The following is an 18,220-nucleotide window of genomic DNA, read 5'->3' as shown; positions in this document are numbered from 1 at the left end:
ATTTCCCTTGGTTTTGCTTGTGTATTTTAAGGCCCTGTTATTAATACACACATTTATGGTTCTTATAACTTCCTGGTGAATTAAATTTTTAGCATTTTGAAATCTCTTTTTCTTTAGATAAATACTCTGTCTTGAAGTCTGTTTTATCATATGTCAATATAGGCACTTTAGCTTTCTTATGCTTACAGTTTATATACCTTTTCATTCATATGCTTTCACTCTGCCTTTATTTACGAAGTATATCTCTCGCTTTGCATGAAGTAAGATGCTCAGATTCTCAACATCATTTAGTGGTGGCCCAAGTTATATTTGTTTTAATTTGCCTTTTAAATATGAGAAATCTGATTTTTACTAATTACTAATTAAAATCAGTTAACATACTAAATTACTTCTAGTAATTTTTTTAGTGGATTTGCTTGGATTTTCTAGCTGTGTACCAGTATCTCCTGTAATGATTGTTTTATCAACTCATTAAAATTATTTTCATTTTAAAGGTAATTTTGTGAATGAATAATACATTCACATGGCCTAAAATTTAAAAGCTATATGAAGATGCAAAGGTCTCCCTGTTGCCTCTTTCTCCCAGGTGTAAATCTCCTCTCATCAAGCAACTAATGTTATCTGTTTCCTATGCAGCCTAGTTTCTCCATATATAAGCAAATATGTGTATTTTCTCTTCCTCTTACCATCCCCCCAACTACCCCCACCCCACCACACACACAGGAGTATAGTCTATACTGTTCTGGATTTGTTTTCACCACTTAACATTATATTCTGGAGTTTTTTCTATTTCCATACCTGAAGACCTTTCTCATCATTTTATGGCTCGTGATATTCTCTTATTTGAATAAGAATAATGTATTTGACAAGTTCATTGTTACTGGATATGGTGATGGATGTTTTTAATTATTTCTTTTACAAACAATACTACAATAAATAACTGCCTACACACATCAATTGTAAACATGGCAACATTTCTATAGGATAAATTCCTAAAAGTAGAATTATCAGGTCAGAGGTTCTGTGTATTCATAATTTTGATAGAAGTTGTGAAATTGTCCTTTTATAGAGGTAGTACCATTGTACACTCCACAGATTCATATGAAAGTGCCTGTTTTTCCCATGTCCTCATCAGTATATAGTATGTTATCAAACTTGGATATTTGACAATCTGATAATGTGAGAAGTAGTGTATCAATGTAGCTTTAATTTACATTTATCCTCTTGGGAGTAGTAGATAAACATATTTTTGTATATGTAAGAATTACTTGATTTTTTTTTTTTTTTCTCTAAATTGTTTGCTTGTTCTTGTTCCATGCATTAGAGAGAGGGCTGTGGAGGGCTTTATATCTTTTTCTTAGGGACTAGTAGTTTTTAAATGTGTTTGTGAAATGAGTCCTTTGGATTTAAGTTACACATATTTTTTTCCTAGTTTTTAACGTTTTGACTTCTAGTCAGATTTATCAGTCTTTTTTTAATGGCTTCTCAGTATTATGTTACAGCTGTATAGGTCTTTGTTACAGTTATAAAAGAATTTCTCTGGAAGAATCTTGTGTTACAGTCTCATTTAAAAAAATCTTTAGGATATTTTTTGTTGTAGCTACCCATTTTCCCCTTTGCTATTTATTGAATAATCTTTTAACCAATGATAGTGGTTGAAGATATAAACTTTATTAAAAATAGTACCAAATTTCTATTAATATGCCGATTTTCATCTTTGTTTCACTAATCTTTCTGTCCTTGTACCAGTAACACCATATATTAATCAAGGTTTTATAATAGATTTTAAAATTTGTTGAAGATTGTGCACACTTATTCCTTATCTGTAGACTTTCTTTTTTTATTGCTGGTTTTTTACAAGAATTTTAGTTACCTCTTCTAATTCCTGCGTAAATATTTGAATAAATGAATAAATTTTCTGTTGGCCTTTTTGCTGGGATTATGTTAAAGATAAAAGTACAGATAAACTTAGGAAGGAGATGATATCTTTGACTTGATTCTTTCTGCCAAGAACATGGTCTGTCTTCTTTTCATTTGGTAAAGTTGGACATTTGGATACTTTGGTTTTATTCCTGGGCGTTTTATCTTTTTTGTTTCTATTTCAGATATGGCCTTCTATCTCCTTGTACCATCTAATTGATTATTATTAGTTTAAATCAGAGATCAGCAAACTTTGCTGTAAAGGACCAGATAGTAAATATTTTAGGCTCTGTGGGCCATCTACGACCCAGCTCCACCACTGTATCACAAAGGCAGCTAGAGAGCAGCCATAAATCATACATGGAAGTGTGAATGAGTGTGGCTGTGTTCCACTACAACTTCATTTACAAAAACAGGTGGCAGGTCATATTTGAAAGCAGTCCAACAAAATTTCCAGCATACTTAGTTAAATGAAAGCAATTGGTATCTATATATTCATTTTCTGCCTGGATACCTACCTGAAATCTTTTATTGTTTATTGTTGGTATATCGTTCTTTATTTTTATTTATTTATTAATTTTTTACATTTCTCTTGGATTTTCTGGATTTACCATCAGGTCATCTGTAAATTGTAATTTTATTCTTTTCCTTCTGATTTTTTTATCTCATAGTTTTTTTTCTTATATCTCCTGAAAAGTGTTAGCAGTAGTTATAATGATATACTTATTTCCGACTTTAATGCGAATGATGTGTTTCCCCGTTAATCAGATTAATGGTTGACTTTTTGGTGAATAGAAAGATACTATAAATCAGGGCTCATGCCTGTAATCCTAGCACTTTGGGAGGCTGAGGCAGGTGGATCACTTTGAGCTCAGGAGTTCGAGACCAGCCTGGGCAATGTGGTGAAACCCTGTCTCCACAAAAAATACAAAAATTAGCTGGGCATGGTGGCTCATGCCTGTGGTCCCAGCTACTTGGGAGGCTGAGGCTGGAGGATTGCTTGAGCCTGGGAAGGGGAGGTTGCAGTGAGCTGAGATCACGCCACTGCATTCCAGCCAGGAGTGACATCCTGTCCCAAAAGAAAAAGAAAATATATAATTAAGAGTTATTTTTAAAATCAAGAGTATATGCTGATTTTTTAAAATGCCATCTTAGGAGAATCCATAGAAATCATTTGACCCTTTACGTCATAGATTTCTTTGTTTACTTTTCAGTAGCATACTGTAATAGTCAGAATAATGCCCTCCCTGCCTACCCTGCTGCCCCCCTCAAAGATGTCTGTGCCCTATAGATAGCCCCTTGAACCTGTGAATACATGGCAAAAGGAAATTAACGTCACAAATGGAAATAAGGTTTTTAATAAACTGATTTTAAGATAGGGAGATTATTGTTGACCTTATTTATTGCCTGACATTGTTGGCTTTGAAGATGGAGGAAGTGGGCCCCCTGCGAAGCGATATGTATAGACAGTGCCCAGAAACTGGAAAAGGCAAGAAAAGAGTTTCTTCTTTAGAGCCTCCTGACACCCAGTGAAACACATCTTGGACTTCTCAACTACAAAACTATACAAATGTTGGTTGTTTTAAGCCACTGTGTTTGGTGATTTACTAAAGCAGCCATAGAAAAGTTTTGCTGTCAGTTTTAGTGGCGTATTTCACCCTTAATTGTGATGGCGGTTTTAGTTTGATTTATGGTAGGAAACTGTCCAGTTGTTTTACTCCAAGAGGCGATAGTGGTTGTTTTTAATCATAATGGATGTTGTTGTTTGTTTATTATTTGCTATTCATTAATTTTTTTCCTTCTGACTTGTTAATGAGATCAGTTACATGAAATGCTTTTTTGATATTTACCTATTCTGATATTTTTGGAATATATTCTACTTGGGTTGTAATATTTTGAAGTTCTGAGCTCTTTTGCTAATGTTTTGTTTTGGAACTTTGCATTTACATTCATAAGTGAGATTGGTTTCTAGTTTTTTTTGTCATTTCTGAGGAATTTTTTTCTTAGAATGTTGTCCTTTCTCATGATTATTGTTTCAAGGTTTTATCTCATTCAATCATGGCCAGTTTTGGAAATTTATATATTCCTATAAAATCATAACAACACAATTTTGTTTGTATTGTATTTTGCTTCCCCCTTCCTCCCCCGCCCTTTCCCTAATCCAGGCTTTACTTCTGGGGGAAGGAGTAAGTCCCAGTATTGGTAAGGTATACCATTTTTCACATGTACAGCTTTATCATGTGAAGGTTGAACACGTTGTTATTTTTTATTTTTTGGCATGTTCAAGATGGTTTGGTATGTGGAAATCCTATCTTGGTATATGACATTTCCTTCCTTAAAAAGCTTGAATTAGTAATTCTGTTCTTCTTGGCCCTTAATCTTTTGGCAATTGCTGTCAGTGGTTTCGGGGATTTTTAATGCTTTTTTATTCCAAGCAAGTGAATGAATAGTCATCTCCCTGTATCCACAGGGGATTGGGTCCAGGATACCAAAATCAGTGGATGCTGATGCCCAAATCCTTGACATATAAAAGACATAGTGTTTGCATCTAACCCGTGCACATCCTCCTGTATTTTAAGTCATCTCTGAATTACTTATAATACCTAATTCTATGTAAATGCTACATAAATAGTTGTTACACTGCATTGTTCTTTATTTGTATTATTTTTGTTGCATTTTTTTTTCCCAAATGTTTTCCATCTGCAGTTGTTTGAATCTGTAGACATGGAACTCACAGATATGGAGAGCTGACTCTAGTTGGGAGAAATTGTTTAACCACAGGCAATAGTTTAATTGTACCTAAAATCTTCATTCCAGCTCCTAGTTAATGTATATAATAGCTAATTTTATTAACATACGGATGGAACAGGGAAAGTCATTCTGTAGTTCCTATCACAAAGTAGCAGGTGTTTTACAAAGAGCATAGTTAACCCCATTTGAAAACAGTTTGTCCACCGCATGTTCTCACTCATAGGTGGGAAGTGAACAATGAGAACTCATGGACACAGGAAGGGGAACATCACACTCCGGGGACTGTTGTGGGGTTGGGGGAGGGGGGAGGGACAGCATTAGGAGATATACCTAATGCTAAATGACGAGTTAATGGGTGCAGGAAATCAACGTGGCACATGGATACATATGTAACAAACCTGCACATTGTGCACATGTACCCTAAAACCCAAAGTATAATAAAAAAAAAAAAACTATGATAAGAAAAAAAAAAAAAAAGAAAGAAAACAGTTTGTCTGGATGTGGCTCTACGCTGGTCCTGTAACAGCTTTTGTTGTGTTCAGGAAAACAAGCAATCTAATATCAATTGTTATAGGATTCTTCTGTTTCTATTCCTGCAGCTTCATATTAAACCATTGTCAAGAACAAAAAGAATAGTGTTTTGTATGCATTTCTGTATTGTGGTTAGCTCATTTGAAATATACAAGTAGCAAAATGAAGTCAGTGTAATGTGGAAATCACACTGATTCACGTAATTTTTCCTATACATGGGAGCAGACTGAGCAGTGGGAATAAGATTATAATCTTTAGCTGGAGAATAGAAAAGCTCGTGGCTCTTGAGCTACCTGTTGTGAGCAAGGTGTTCTTTGTACTCTATTTAGAGTAAGTTACAGATAAGCACCTACACCGGGGCCTTCTGCCACAGAGAGATTCATTCCTAACCCAGTATGACTCTTTGCAGATGATAGATTTCATTGTCTTCCTTACCCTAAAAGTATCTGCATTGTTTGGGCACCCACCAGCCCTATTGTAATTATAGTGTTGTCAGTTTGTGCACTTTTACTGCTTGCTGTGCATCTTGCCTGCCTGAGCAATACAATTTAATGACTGCTCTTTTTCCCTGACAGAGGCCATTTATTTTAACCTTGAAACCAGGAGTATAGTTTTGCTCTTGAAAGGATAATTTTTTAGTGGTTAAAGATTGCAAAAGTGAAAGTAAGGATTTTGGAGAAGAAATGTAAATGTCTGTGGCTTTAAATTAATGTATTTTATTGATCCTAAAATGTACTTTCCTCTACTTTTAACCTGTCTCAAATTTGGAATTTTTTGCAATTGATGTGTTTCACAACTTATTTGGCAGTGGTTTTTTTTTCTTCTTTTTTGAAGGGTAAATATATTTACTGGGGCATCTTATAATTGATGATGTGTACCGGATTCATGAAATACAATATTTGCTAGTTAGATAAATTTTAGAATTTAAAATATCCTCCTTTTGACTTTCAGAAAACCTAGTCTTCGAATGGAGATACTGTAATATTTCGATTTTGGAATTGTTTTTGAAAGTTCATGACACTATGACAGAGTTTTCTAAGTATTTTACAAGATGGAGATTTTACACATTTTATCATATTTTATTTTGAGACAGGGTCTTACTCTGTTGCCTAGGCTGGAGGGCAGTGGTGCGATGATGGCTCACTGCAGCCTCAACCTCCCGGGCTCAAGCAGTTCTCCTACCCTCGGCCTCCCCAGTAGCTGAAACCATAGGCACACATCACCACGTCCAGCTGATTTTTAAAATTTTTTATAGAGGCAGAGTCTCAAAAATGGTCCTGAACTCCGGTCTCAAGTGATCCTCTTTCCTCAGCCTTCCAAAGTGCTGGGGATTACAGGCGTGAGCTACTGTCCCAGGCCTAAAATTAACATTTCTATACACTTCACTGTCACTTTTACGACATTTCCCTTCCACTTCACTGTCACTTTTACGACAAATACAACAGTGGTTAGACTGGATCGTTCTGTGACATGGACAGCATTCCTCCTTACCCCGCAGACTTATTTAATTTTCCCAAGTCCCTTTGAGAAAATGGTTAAAGTTGTGAACGTTTCTTCAGAAATAATGCTCACATCTCCTTACAATTCTTTTACAGTTTTCTGTTTTGCACTTTTAGGCAATTACGCTTCTTGTTTTTGTTTTGTTTTGTTTTTAGCATATTGATTAGAAACGCTAGAGAAGTGTTGAGTAAGATGATGCTGCCTTGATTGCCACTTTAAGAATGCCTGTTTCACCATTAAATATGATTGCTGGTAGATGCTTTAAAAGTTTATTTGTATTTCTGTATTGCTAAGAGTTTTTCTTCTCCTAAAATCAGGAATGGGTTTAAAATATTGACATTCTTAGGTGGTGGTTCTTAGAACGTTTATTGAGATGATCGTAGGAATTTTGTTCTTTGATCTTTTCATATGGTAAAATACATGAAAACATGCATGTCTTAAAATTGAGCCATCCTTATTGTTGGGATACATTTCACATCATAGTGCTGGATTCAGTTTGCTTTTTTTCCTTCCAAAACATTTGAAGTCGTTTCTTGTGTTTTCAGGTTCTATAATCTGGTTGAGAAATTTGGAAGTTTTTTGTCTTCCTCAGGAATGCAGCAATCAGTGTTTCCTTGATAGACTTGAAATGCAGATATAATACAGTTACACTTATTGTTATCACTCATTTTGTAATTCTTCTCATCTTACATTTATTATGGTTTTCCTGCATTTGTTTTATTTGTATATATTCATGGGGTGCAAGTGCAGTTTTGCCACATTAATAAACTGCATTGTGGTGAAATCAGGGCCTCCAGGGCATCCATCACTAAAGCAATGCACATGGTACCCACCAAACAGCCTCCTATCATCCACCCCTCCCACCCCTCCACCCCTGCAAGTCCGCATTGTCCATCATTCCACACTGCCTCCACGTGTACACATTATTTAGCTCCCACTTACAAATGAGAGCATGCAGTATTTGTCTTTCTGTGTCTGACTTATTTCACTGAAGTGTTTTGGCTAGGCTATTTGGGCTCTTTTTTGGTTCCATATGAACTTTAGGATTTTTTTTTCTACTTCTGTGAAAAATGATATTAGTATTTTATTGGGGATTACATTGAACTTCCAGATTGCTTTGCACAGTGTGGTCATTTTAACTATATTCATTCGTCTGATCCATGAGCATGGGGTATTTTTCCATTTGTTTGTGTCATCTACAATGTATTTCATCATTGTTTTGTAGTTTTCCTTGTAGAGATCTTTTACGTCCTTGGTTGAATATATTCCTAGGTATTTTATTATTTTATTTTATTTTGTAGTTATTGTAAATGGGATTGCCTTCTTGATTGGGTTTTTGGCCGGATCATTATTGGTGAATAGGAACACTACTGATTTCTGTACATTGATTTTGTATCCTGAAACTTTCCTGAATTCATTTACCAAATCTGAGAGTTTTTTTGGTGGAGTCTTTAGAGTTTGTTTTTTTTTTGTTTGTTTGTTTTTTGAGACGGAGTCTCGCTCTGTCGCCCAGGCTGGAGTGCAGTGGCGTGATCTTGGCTCACTGCAAGCTCTGCCTGCTGGGTTCACGCCATTCTCCTGCCTCAGCCTCCCGAGTAGCTGGGACTACAGGTGCCCGCCACCACGCCCAGTTAATTTTTTTGTATTTTTAGTAGAGACGGGTTTTCACTATGTTAGCCAGGATGGTCTCGATCTCCTGACCTCGTGATCCGCCCACCTCAGCCTCCCAAAGTGCTGGGATTACAAGCGTGAGCCACCGCGCCCAGCTGGTGGAGTCTTTAGAGTTTTTTAGATATAAGATGATATCAGCAAACAGGAATAATTTGACTTCTTCCTCTTTTCTAATTTGGATGCTTTTTATTTTTTCCTCTTGCCTAATTGCTGTGGCAAGTCTTCCGGTATCGCATTGAGTAAGAGTGGTGAAAGTGGGTGTTCCGGTATTGTTCCAGTTCTTAGAGGGAATGCTTTTAACTTTTCCCCATTAACTATAATGTTGACTATGGGTGTGTTATATGTGGTCTTTTTAATGTTGAGATATGTTTCTCAAAGCCTAGTTTGTCATGGACTTTTTATTATGAAGGGTTGCTGAATTTTATTGAATGTTTTTTCTGAGTCTATTGAGATGAGTCTATTGAAATAAGGCCTTTGACCTTATTCTGTTTATGTGATGTATCACATTTATTGATTTGTCTATGTTGAACTATCCTTGCCTCCCCGGGATAAATCTCGCTGGATCATGGGGTATTATATTTTTGATGGTGCTGTTGGATTCGATTTGCTAGTATTTTCTTTAGGTTTTTGCATCTGTGTTCATTAGTGGTATTGGCCTATAGTTTTATTATTTTGCTGTGTCCTTTCTGGTTTTGGTAACAGGGTAATACTGGCCTCCATTTCTCAACACGTGTTAATCCTAATCTGTTTCAAGAACTCACATTAAGCCTCACTGCTCCTTTTATGTTAAACTGTTACTGTTTTTCTTAAAATGAAGTATATTGACTTGCATGGAACAATACGTGGTACCAAATATTTCTTTTAAATTTACTACTGAAATAAGTATTTGAGGGGTAGATAGGGAGATATTTGCATACTAATAATAATTGTATTTGTTCAACTGTCTGGTGTTGATTTAAGAACCTTGTACTAAATGTTTTATTAAATACTTAGTTTTTGGGCTTAATTTTAGTTATTTTGGATTTTCTGATAGATTCAGGAATCTGCATCATTTCCATAATCAGAAAATGTTTCTAAAGAAAGATATCTGGAAATTATCTAACAGGAATGAAGTAGTAATTTAGTCACATTCCTATATGTAAGTCATTGTAGTGAGTAAAATAATATTGCTGATATTGTTAACCAAGATTAAGGGCAGTGTAAAGTTTTATGTCAAAGGTAGTGGCCTGAAAAACATAAAAAAGGATGGGGAAATGTGTTTAGAATGTTCTTACTATAATCATTTAAAAATATGTTTCCTCCTTCATCCCTAACCCTCATCACCACTTTGTAATTCTTTTTAGTTTAAGTGTTAGGTAAGTTAGACTCGGACCATCCTTAGGGAGGCTTTAGTTTTCTACGTTCTACTTTATTGGCAAACTGGTTTTATATGAAGTTTTCAGTGTTACAAAAAATTGGAAATAGGTTGAGATAAACCTTTAGATAACAAGAAATACAGATGAATATTGCTGTGTAATGTAATGATGGCCCTGAAAGCTACTTGGAAGTACTTTCTCAAATAATAATTGTAATGAACCCAAGGTTTCTCGTTTTTGAATAATTACAGGTTGAGCATCCTTTATCCAAAGCACTTGGGACCAGAAGTGTTTCGGATTTTGGAATTTTTCAGATTTGGGGATATTTGCATATACATAATGAGATATGTTGGGGATGGGATGAAATTTGTTTCATATACACATTATACACATAGCCTGAAGGGCTTTATATACACTATTTTTAATAATGTTGTGCATGAAACGAGTTTTGACTGCAACCCATCACATGAGGTCAGATGTGGAATTTTTCACTTGTGATACATTGGTGCTCAAAAGGTTTTGAAAATTGAAGCATTTCGGATTTTGGATTTTCAGATTAGGGATGCTCAACCTATAATAGAGAATAGACTTTAGCTTTGGTGACTGTATTTTTATAAAAGGTTTTCCTAAAGGTACAAGTATAAGGGAACTCAGAAACTTTAAGAGATTCCCATTGGCTAGAGATATGTCAATTTCAGCTTCAGAAAAGATTTTTCAATAGATTCTATCACCAGATATGTATAACCCATCAATTTATCATGATAATTTTATAATAATTTAAAGATACTCATACACTGTAAAATTTACTCCTTTAAAGTATACGGTTATGTGCGCAGAGTTGTGCACCTACCACCACTAATTTCAGAAGGTTTTCATCATCCCAGAAAGAAATTCCATATCCATTAGCAGTTGATACCCATTTCTCCCTCTTGAGTGAAATTGCTGGGTCTTAAGATACTTCATGTAACCTTTTGAGGAACCGTCAAACTGTTTTCCAGAGGGAATGTGCCATTTTCATTCCCATCAGTAATGTATGAGAGTTCCCATTTTTCCACATTCTTGACAACACCTATCAGTCTTTTTTTATTATGGTCCTCCTGTTGGATGTGAAGTAGTATCTCATTATGGGTTTGATTTGCATTTATGCAATGACTAATGATATTAAACATCTTTCCATGTGCTTATTGGCTATTTGTATATCTTCTTTGGGAAAATGTTTAAATCTTTTGCCCATTTTTAAATCGACTTGTCTTCTTGTTGAGCTATAAGATGTATTCTGGACACTAGACCCTTATGAAATATATTATTTGTAATGTTTTCCTCCTTATTCTTTGGTTTGTCTTTTTTTTTTTTTTTTTTTTTTTTTGAGACTGAGGCTCGCTGTGTCACCCAGGCTGGAGTACAGTGGCCTGGTCTCGACTCACTGCAACCTCCACCTCCCAGCTTCAAACGATTCTCCGCCTCAGTCTCCCAAGTAGTTGGGACTACAGGTGCCCACCACCACACCTGGCTAATTTTTGTATTTTAAGTAGAGATGGGGTTTGACTATATTGGTCAGGCTAGTCTCAAACTCCTGACCTCGTGATCTGCCCACGTTGGCCTCCCAAAGGGCTGGGATTACAGGTGTGAGCCACCGCACCTGGCCCCTTTGGGTTGTCTTTTCAGTTTCTTGATAGTGGCTTTTGATGCCACAAAAGTTTTTTGTTTTTTTGATGAGTCCAATTTATGTTTTTTCTTTGGTTGCTGATGCTTTGAATGTCATCTGAGATACGATTTCCTAATCCTAAGGTCACAAAGATTTACACTTATGTTTTCTAACTGTAGCTCATATTTAAGTTTTGGTTAATTTTGTGTTAATTTTTGTACCTAGTGTAAGGAAAGGGTCTAATTTCATTGTTTTGCATCCAGTTGTCCCAATATCATTTGTTAAAAAAAACTATTCTTTCTCCCTTGGCACACATGTCCAAAATCAATTGACTGTAAATGTCAGGATCTATTTCCGGACTCTTTAGTCAATTCCATTGATCTATATATCTATATTTATTCCAGTACCATAGTCTTGATTAATGTAGCTTTGTAGTAAGTTTCAAAATCAGGAGGTATGAGCCCTGTACTTTGTTGTTCATTTTCAAGATTATTTTTGGCTATTCTGTGTTCCTCGCAATTCTGTGTGGATATTAGGATCAGCTTGTCAGTTTCCATGGGGGAAAAGTGCCTGATGGAATTTTGATAGAGATTGCATTGAATGCTATATAGAAACCTAACTGATCACCTTAGGTTTGGCAGGGAGCCAATTTTTCAAATCTGTCTTGAAAACTAGTAAATAAGGGTATTTTTCCTGTTTCACCTGTGTGAACCATACCAACAGATAACCAAATAGTAGGTGAAGGATCTCTTTATACATGTATTCCATTGCATTAATGAAAAATAAATATAGAATTAGTTTGTCACAATTTTTGCAAATCCCAGTGAATGCATTAGTTTAGGCATTGAATATCAAGAGCTGCTAACTTTACAAAAAGAGAGACAGGTATTATATGCTTTCTGATAAAATAACACACCACCACCTGTAGTCTCACCAAAAGGACTGAACGTGAGACTAATTAAGTTATTGCATCCAGCTACCAATTTGCAGGAAATACGGAAGCAAAAGGACTACATTGAAGGACCCCATGATTTTGCACTGATTTTACTGGAACCTCTTTAGGTCAAATGCCTTGAGTTTTTCCGTAATTATAGGGAATAAAAAAGGATCAAGAGGGAACTTATAAATTAAAAAATACTTAAAAGACATAATTTTAAAATTATGTCTTTTAAGAATGAGGCTTTTTTTTTAATTCCTTTCACTTCCCTCCAAATTACATAGTACATTCATAGGCATGGATACACACATACACATATATAATGATACATACATACAGTGTTGCTTAAAATGTTTAAACAGTGCATTTGTATAAAATTTTAAATATATTTATGTACATACATAGTTTTATGTAGAAAATACGTGTCACGTATATAAGTATCTGTAGCTTTGGAACATCCTTTCCTCATTCAATTATCTATGTTTTTACTTTGTCCTATTAGAAAATGTAGACTTTTGGTCAGTTTAACTTCTATGTGGAATTTCCTACGATGGGTGTGCCATATTTCTTTAGACATTTTGTTAGTTGATAGGCAGTTTATTGTCAGTTTTTTAAAATTCCAAACTATAGTGAATATCCTTATCCATGTATCTCTTCTAAACTATATCCTAAGTTGTTGAGTACCTGTAGAGTTTCAAAAGATGGCACCACATTTCCTTCCTTATATCTACTCCTGAGAGTACTTAGATTGTGCTTCCACTCAACTGAGTATGTAAACTGTGTTAGGTTTTCTATGTTTATGTTAACGTCAGACTTGATTACAGGATAAAGTTAGAGAACCTTTTTTTATTGGTTTTGAAACTAATTGCAGTCACCTGTGAAATTACTATTCTTATATCCTGTTGAATAAGCTAATGTTGATGTAAGCCAGATTGATGTTTTCCATGTGATTGTACCATTTCACAAAAGGATGTTTAAAAAGTGCTACTGGAGGTTGTATAGTATTTTCAGCAGTCAAGCCCATAGTTACCATTCTTTTTTTTTTTTTTTGGTGTGCATTTACAAACATACATTTTTCCTTCTATCTATACAACAGATAACTGATATTCCTCCTTAATACTGTCTCTCATTCCTAGAAGTGGGATTGCTGGATCAAGGAGTGAAAACGTTTTCAAGGCTTTTGAAACATACTGCCAAACTGCCCTCCAGAAAAAGGCCTCTACTATGAATGTGATGATGGATGCCCATTTCTCTGAATGCTGATGCTGTATTTTTTTTTTTTTTTTTTTTTTTTTTTTTTTGCTCACTAAAGAAGTTGAGCATTTTTTCCTCTAAGTTTACTGACTCATTTTTTTCTACTTTTATTTTAAGTTCAGGGGGTACATATGTAGGTTTGTTACATGGGTAAATTGTGTGTCACTGAGGCTTGGCATAGGAATGATCCTGTCACCAAGGTAGTGAGCATAGTACCAATAGGTAGCCATCCACCCCACATCCCCTTCCACCTCCCCACTCAAGCAGTCCCCAGTGTTTATTGTTCCCATCTGTGTGCCCATGTGTATTCAGTGTTTAGCTCCCACTTACAAGTGGGAACATAGTAGTATTTTCTTTTCTGTTCCTGTGTTAGTTCACTTAGGATAATGGCCTCCAGTTGTATCCATGTTGCCACAGAGGACATGATTTAATTCTTTTTTATGGCTGCGTAGTATTCTGTGGTGTATATGTACCACATTTTCTTCATCCATTCCACCATTGGTGGGTATCTTGGTTGATTCCATTTCTTTACTATTGTGAATAGCTCTGCAGTGAACATGCATGTGTCTTTTTGGTAGAATGACTGATTGATTGATTGATTGGTTTTGTTCCCAGTAGTGGGATTGCTGGGTACTGACCCATTTGTATGCCTTTTTAAAAAAAAATCACTTTATGTTCACTTTTTTTTTTAAATCATTAATAAGAGCAACTTAATAAACCTTGGTTTCTTGTTGAAATTCTTTTTTTATTGTACCTTGTTTTGTGTCTTTTCTTTATGAGTAGGTTTATTTGAGGGTGATGGGAAAGAGAATATTTCAGTGTGTCTTTATTTATGCCATAGGCCTTCTCAGCTTGGTCTGAGGAAGCTTTTCTTAAAATTATGGTAATTTTTTAGAAATAGATTGCATAGAGGTTTGTGTGTGTGTGTGAGAGAGAGAGAGAGATTATAGTTAAAATAAAAAATACTGTTGTCTGCTGAACTAATTTTCAGGTAGAAATTAAAATGGCTGACTTTTAAAAAATTTGTGTACAAGTTAACGGAGTAAGAAAACCAGACTAAGGTGCCTAACTTTGGCTTTTCACGTTGACTTTATTTAAATAATTTTATCTTAGAGATACACGATTCAGCGAACATTGGGTAAGAAATGAGCAATCGATATTCAGTCTTCTCTATCACCTAGCTTTGAATTATTTCTAATGTTTAAATTAAATAATTTTATTATTGGCATTATTTCTAAAATAAAATCCTATTTCTCTCAGATCTGATGTATTAAACTACACATATACTTTTTATATTGCTAAATATTGAGCATTTGGCTAGTTATGAAAACCATGATTTGAATTAAACTCACGTTGCTTATCAGGGCTTCTTCATATTTATTTTCTTTACAGAAATACAGGTATCAGGATGAAGATACACCTCCTCAAGAGCATATTTCCCCACAAATCACAAATGAAGTGATAGGTCCAGAATTGGTTCATGTCTCAGAGAAGAACTTATCAGAGATTGAGAATGTCCATGGATTTGTTTCTCATTCTCATATTTCACCAATAAAGGTAGGATAGTATCTATTTATTATTGTTATGAATTACATATTACTTTTGTTATACATATAGCTCATGCTCGGAGAGAAGTATTCTTTCATGTAGGTTCGCCCTACCCCACTGCCGCATTTTAGTTTCATAGTTATGGAGAATTTCAAGGTGCTTATTAGTACTCCAGAAAACATTTTTAAATATGTATTTTATAAACGAATGTTATTCAGTGATGCTGTCTTTGTCTAAAAATTCCCATGACAGAAATAACTATTAAATTTCAAATACCACGCACTGAAATATTTTCAAACACTTGTTTTTAAATATTAGTTGGTATAAAAAAAGTGCATTTCCAGCACTTTGGAAGGCTGAGGTGGGTGTATCACTTGAGGTCAAGAGTTCAAGACAAGCCTGGCCAATATGGTGAAATCCCGTCTCTACTAAAAATACAAAAAAATTAACCAGGCATGATGATGCATGCCTGTATTCCCAGCTACTCAGGAGGCTGGGACAGGAGAATCACTTTAGCCTGGGAGGCAGAAGTTGCAGTGAGCCTAGATTACGCCACTGCACTCCAGCCTGGGCGACAGAGCAATAACTCCATTTCAAAAAAGAAAAAAAGAGCATTAACATCATCTTTAAATTCCAAATATGTGACTTTTCTTGATCCTCTCTCCCCTCAGAAGTAACTACAATCCTGAGTATATTTACCCTTTCTTATTAAAGTCCTACCATATATTTCAATTGCTAATCAATTGTTTTGCATATTTTGGACTTTGTATAAATGGACTCATACTGTATATTATCTTTAACTTGCACTCTTTACTCAGTATTACATTCCTCAAATTGATTAATTTCACTGCTTTAGAGTTTTCTAGTTTATGAATGTACTACAATTTATTTTACTTTTGATGGATATGGATTTATTTTCAGTATAAAATAAGTATAAAATAGTATAAAAAGTGCTTCTAAAAACACAGGTTATATATACATCTTTGTGGATAAGGCCAGATTGTTTCTCAGTAGCTGTGTCGTTTCCATTTTCAGCAGGAACATCTAACAGTTTTTAATTGATCCATGTTCTCATCAATTGGTATTCTTATTTTTGGCATTGTTTTGGTTTCAAAATGGTATCTGAGTGTGATTTTAATGGGAATTCTACTAGGGAGATATGATATATTTATTGGTCCTTTAGGTTTCCTTATCTGTTACGTGCCCATTTAAAACTTTTGCTCGTTTTTGTATTGGGTCATTCTTTTTATTGATTTGTATTTCCTTTATATTCTGAATACTAATCCTTTGTTGATTGTGTGTATTTTGATTAAGGATCATTTCTTACTAGTAAAATTTACCTGGATTTTGTAATTCTCTTTGAGGAGTGATATCATACTACTGGTTAAAATTTTTAATGGTTATAGTACGATTCAGATTTTCTATCAGTTAATTTTGCTAGGCTATTTTTTTCGAGTAATTTTTAACATTTCAGATATATTTTCAAATTATTATGTATGATATCCTGCTAATAGCTTTTAATATCTATAGCATATGTAGGCATGGTACCTTTTTTATTCATAGTATCATTTATTTCAGACTCTTTGTTTTCCCTCACCATTCTTGCCAAAAGTGTCAATTTCAAAGATGGTCTTTTCAAAGAACCATCTTAAAAAACAATTATCTTGAGTCCCTGCCCTGTGTGCCACCACCCTTACCCCTCTGTTCTTATACACACATACGCATGCATACAGACATGTTTATGTTATGTACATGCATATGTGTATATGTAAATATAAATTACATGTAGGATAGCTGAATATCAATTAAAGATAGTGTTCAGTATAAGTAGTCTGATCCTCCCTTGGGGAACTAAAAGAGAGTTAGGGAGAGTAAACAGCCAAAAAATCAGTTGGCTGTTTACCAGTTAGTGGCAGAAACAATTCTTCTATCTTTTCTTCCTTTCTCTTTTTATCATTATTATTTTTTTCTTTTTTGGTTTCTTTGAGTTTATTCTGTTTTCTTGTTTTTCTAGTTTCTCAAGTCACTTGCTTATTGCACTAATTACCAGCCTTCTTTTCTAGTAGTATTCTTTTATAAATGTTTCTTGAAACAGCATTTTTAAATGTATCTCACAAGTTTGAATATGTAATATTTTCTTATTGTATTTTTTTAATGTCTGATGTGATTTGTTTTTTGCTAGCCTCATGAGTTACTTAGAAGTGTGTTTAATTCTTAAACATTAGAGACTATTCCTTTCATATTGTCTTTTTTGTTTTTGTTTTTCTGAGACAGGGTCTTGCTCTGTTGCCCAGGCTGGAGTGCATTGGCAGTCATAGCTTACTGCAACCCCAAACTCCTGGGCTCAAGTGATCCTCCCAGCTCCGCCTCCCAAGTAGCTGGGTCTACAGGCACATGCCATCATGCCTGGCTTTTTTGTTTGGTAGAGACAGGGTCTTGCTCTGTTGCCCAGGCTTGTTTTGAACTCCTGGCCTCAAGTGATCCCCTTCCCTTGACCTCCCAAAGTGCTGAGATTACAGGTGTCAGCCACTGCACCTGGGTCCTATCTTCTTTTGGATTGTATTTTCTTATCTCATTTTCCCTTATTACTAGCTTGGAAGTTAAAAATTGTTTCTCTTCCTTTAGTGGTTATTGTAGAAATTTTAACATATGTTTAACTTTAAAAAGTCTAAAGTAAATAAATGCCATTCACTCTTATTCCAGACAACATAAGATCTTCAGCACGCGTAAAAACCAAGCACTGCTTCTTGTTGAATGTGCTGTTCTTGTCAGCCTGCTTTTATCTTGATTGAATTAATCTAATTTATTTATTATTTTTGTCCAAAAACACTCCCAGGATATGTATAATTTTTTTATTTCTGATGTTTTGAATTTCTAGTCATCCTTATTGTTACAAACCAACCAAAGCCAATTTGCACACGGCCAACTCTGGTCTTTTGGTAGGTATTTTAGTAGTTATTTTGGTGTGTTTGCAGATTATGACACAAGCAGACATTTAAACAGTGAGCCAGCATGCATATTTTATGTAGCCTATTCTCTAAATCTCATGAAACCCCAGCTTTGCGTTGTTGCCTAAAATGCTCATTCTAAGCAGATAAAACAATGTTC

General features: G+C 34.9%; 1 protein-coding gene across 14 annotated transcripts in view; it reads left to right on the top strand.

Annotated features, from left to right (window-relative positions):
* Positions 1-18,220, top strand: part of DLG1 (discs large MAGUK scaffold protein 1) — a 192,127-nt gene that overhangs the window by 16,925 nt on the left and 156,982 nt on the right. For all 14 annotated transcript variants that reach the window (XM_030823041.1, XM_030823038.1, XM_030823037.1 and 11 more), the window contains exon 2: positions 14,957-15,121. In XM_030823041.1, the coding sequence (XP_030678901.1) occupies positions 14,957-15,121 (165 nt within the window). The remainder of the gene's footprint in view (positions 1-14,956; positions 15,122-18,220) is intronic.

The sequence above is a fragment of the Nomascus leucogenys genome, chromosome 11 (genome assembly GCF_006542625.1).
Source record: "Nomascus leucogenys isolate Asia chromosome 11, Asia_NLE_v1, whole genome shotgun sequence".
Classification (NCBI taxonomy): domain Eukaryota; kingdom Metazoa; phylum Chordata; class Mammalia; order Primates; family Hylobatidae; genus Nomascus; species Nomascus leucogenys.
Note: the sequence above shows the minus strand (reverse complement) of the source record. Positions and strands in the feature narration are given on the sequence as shown.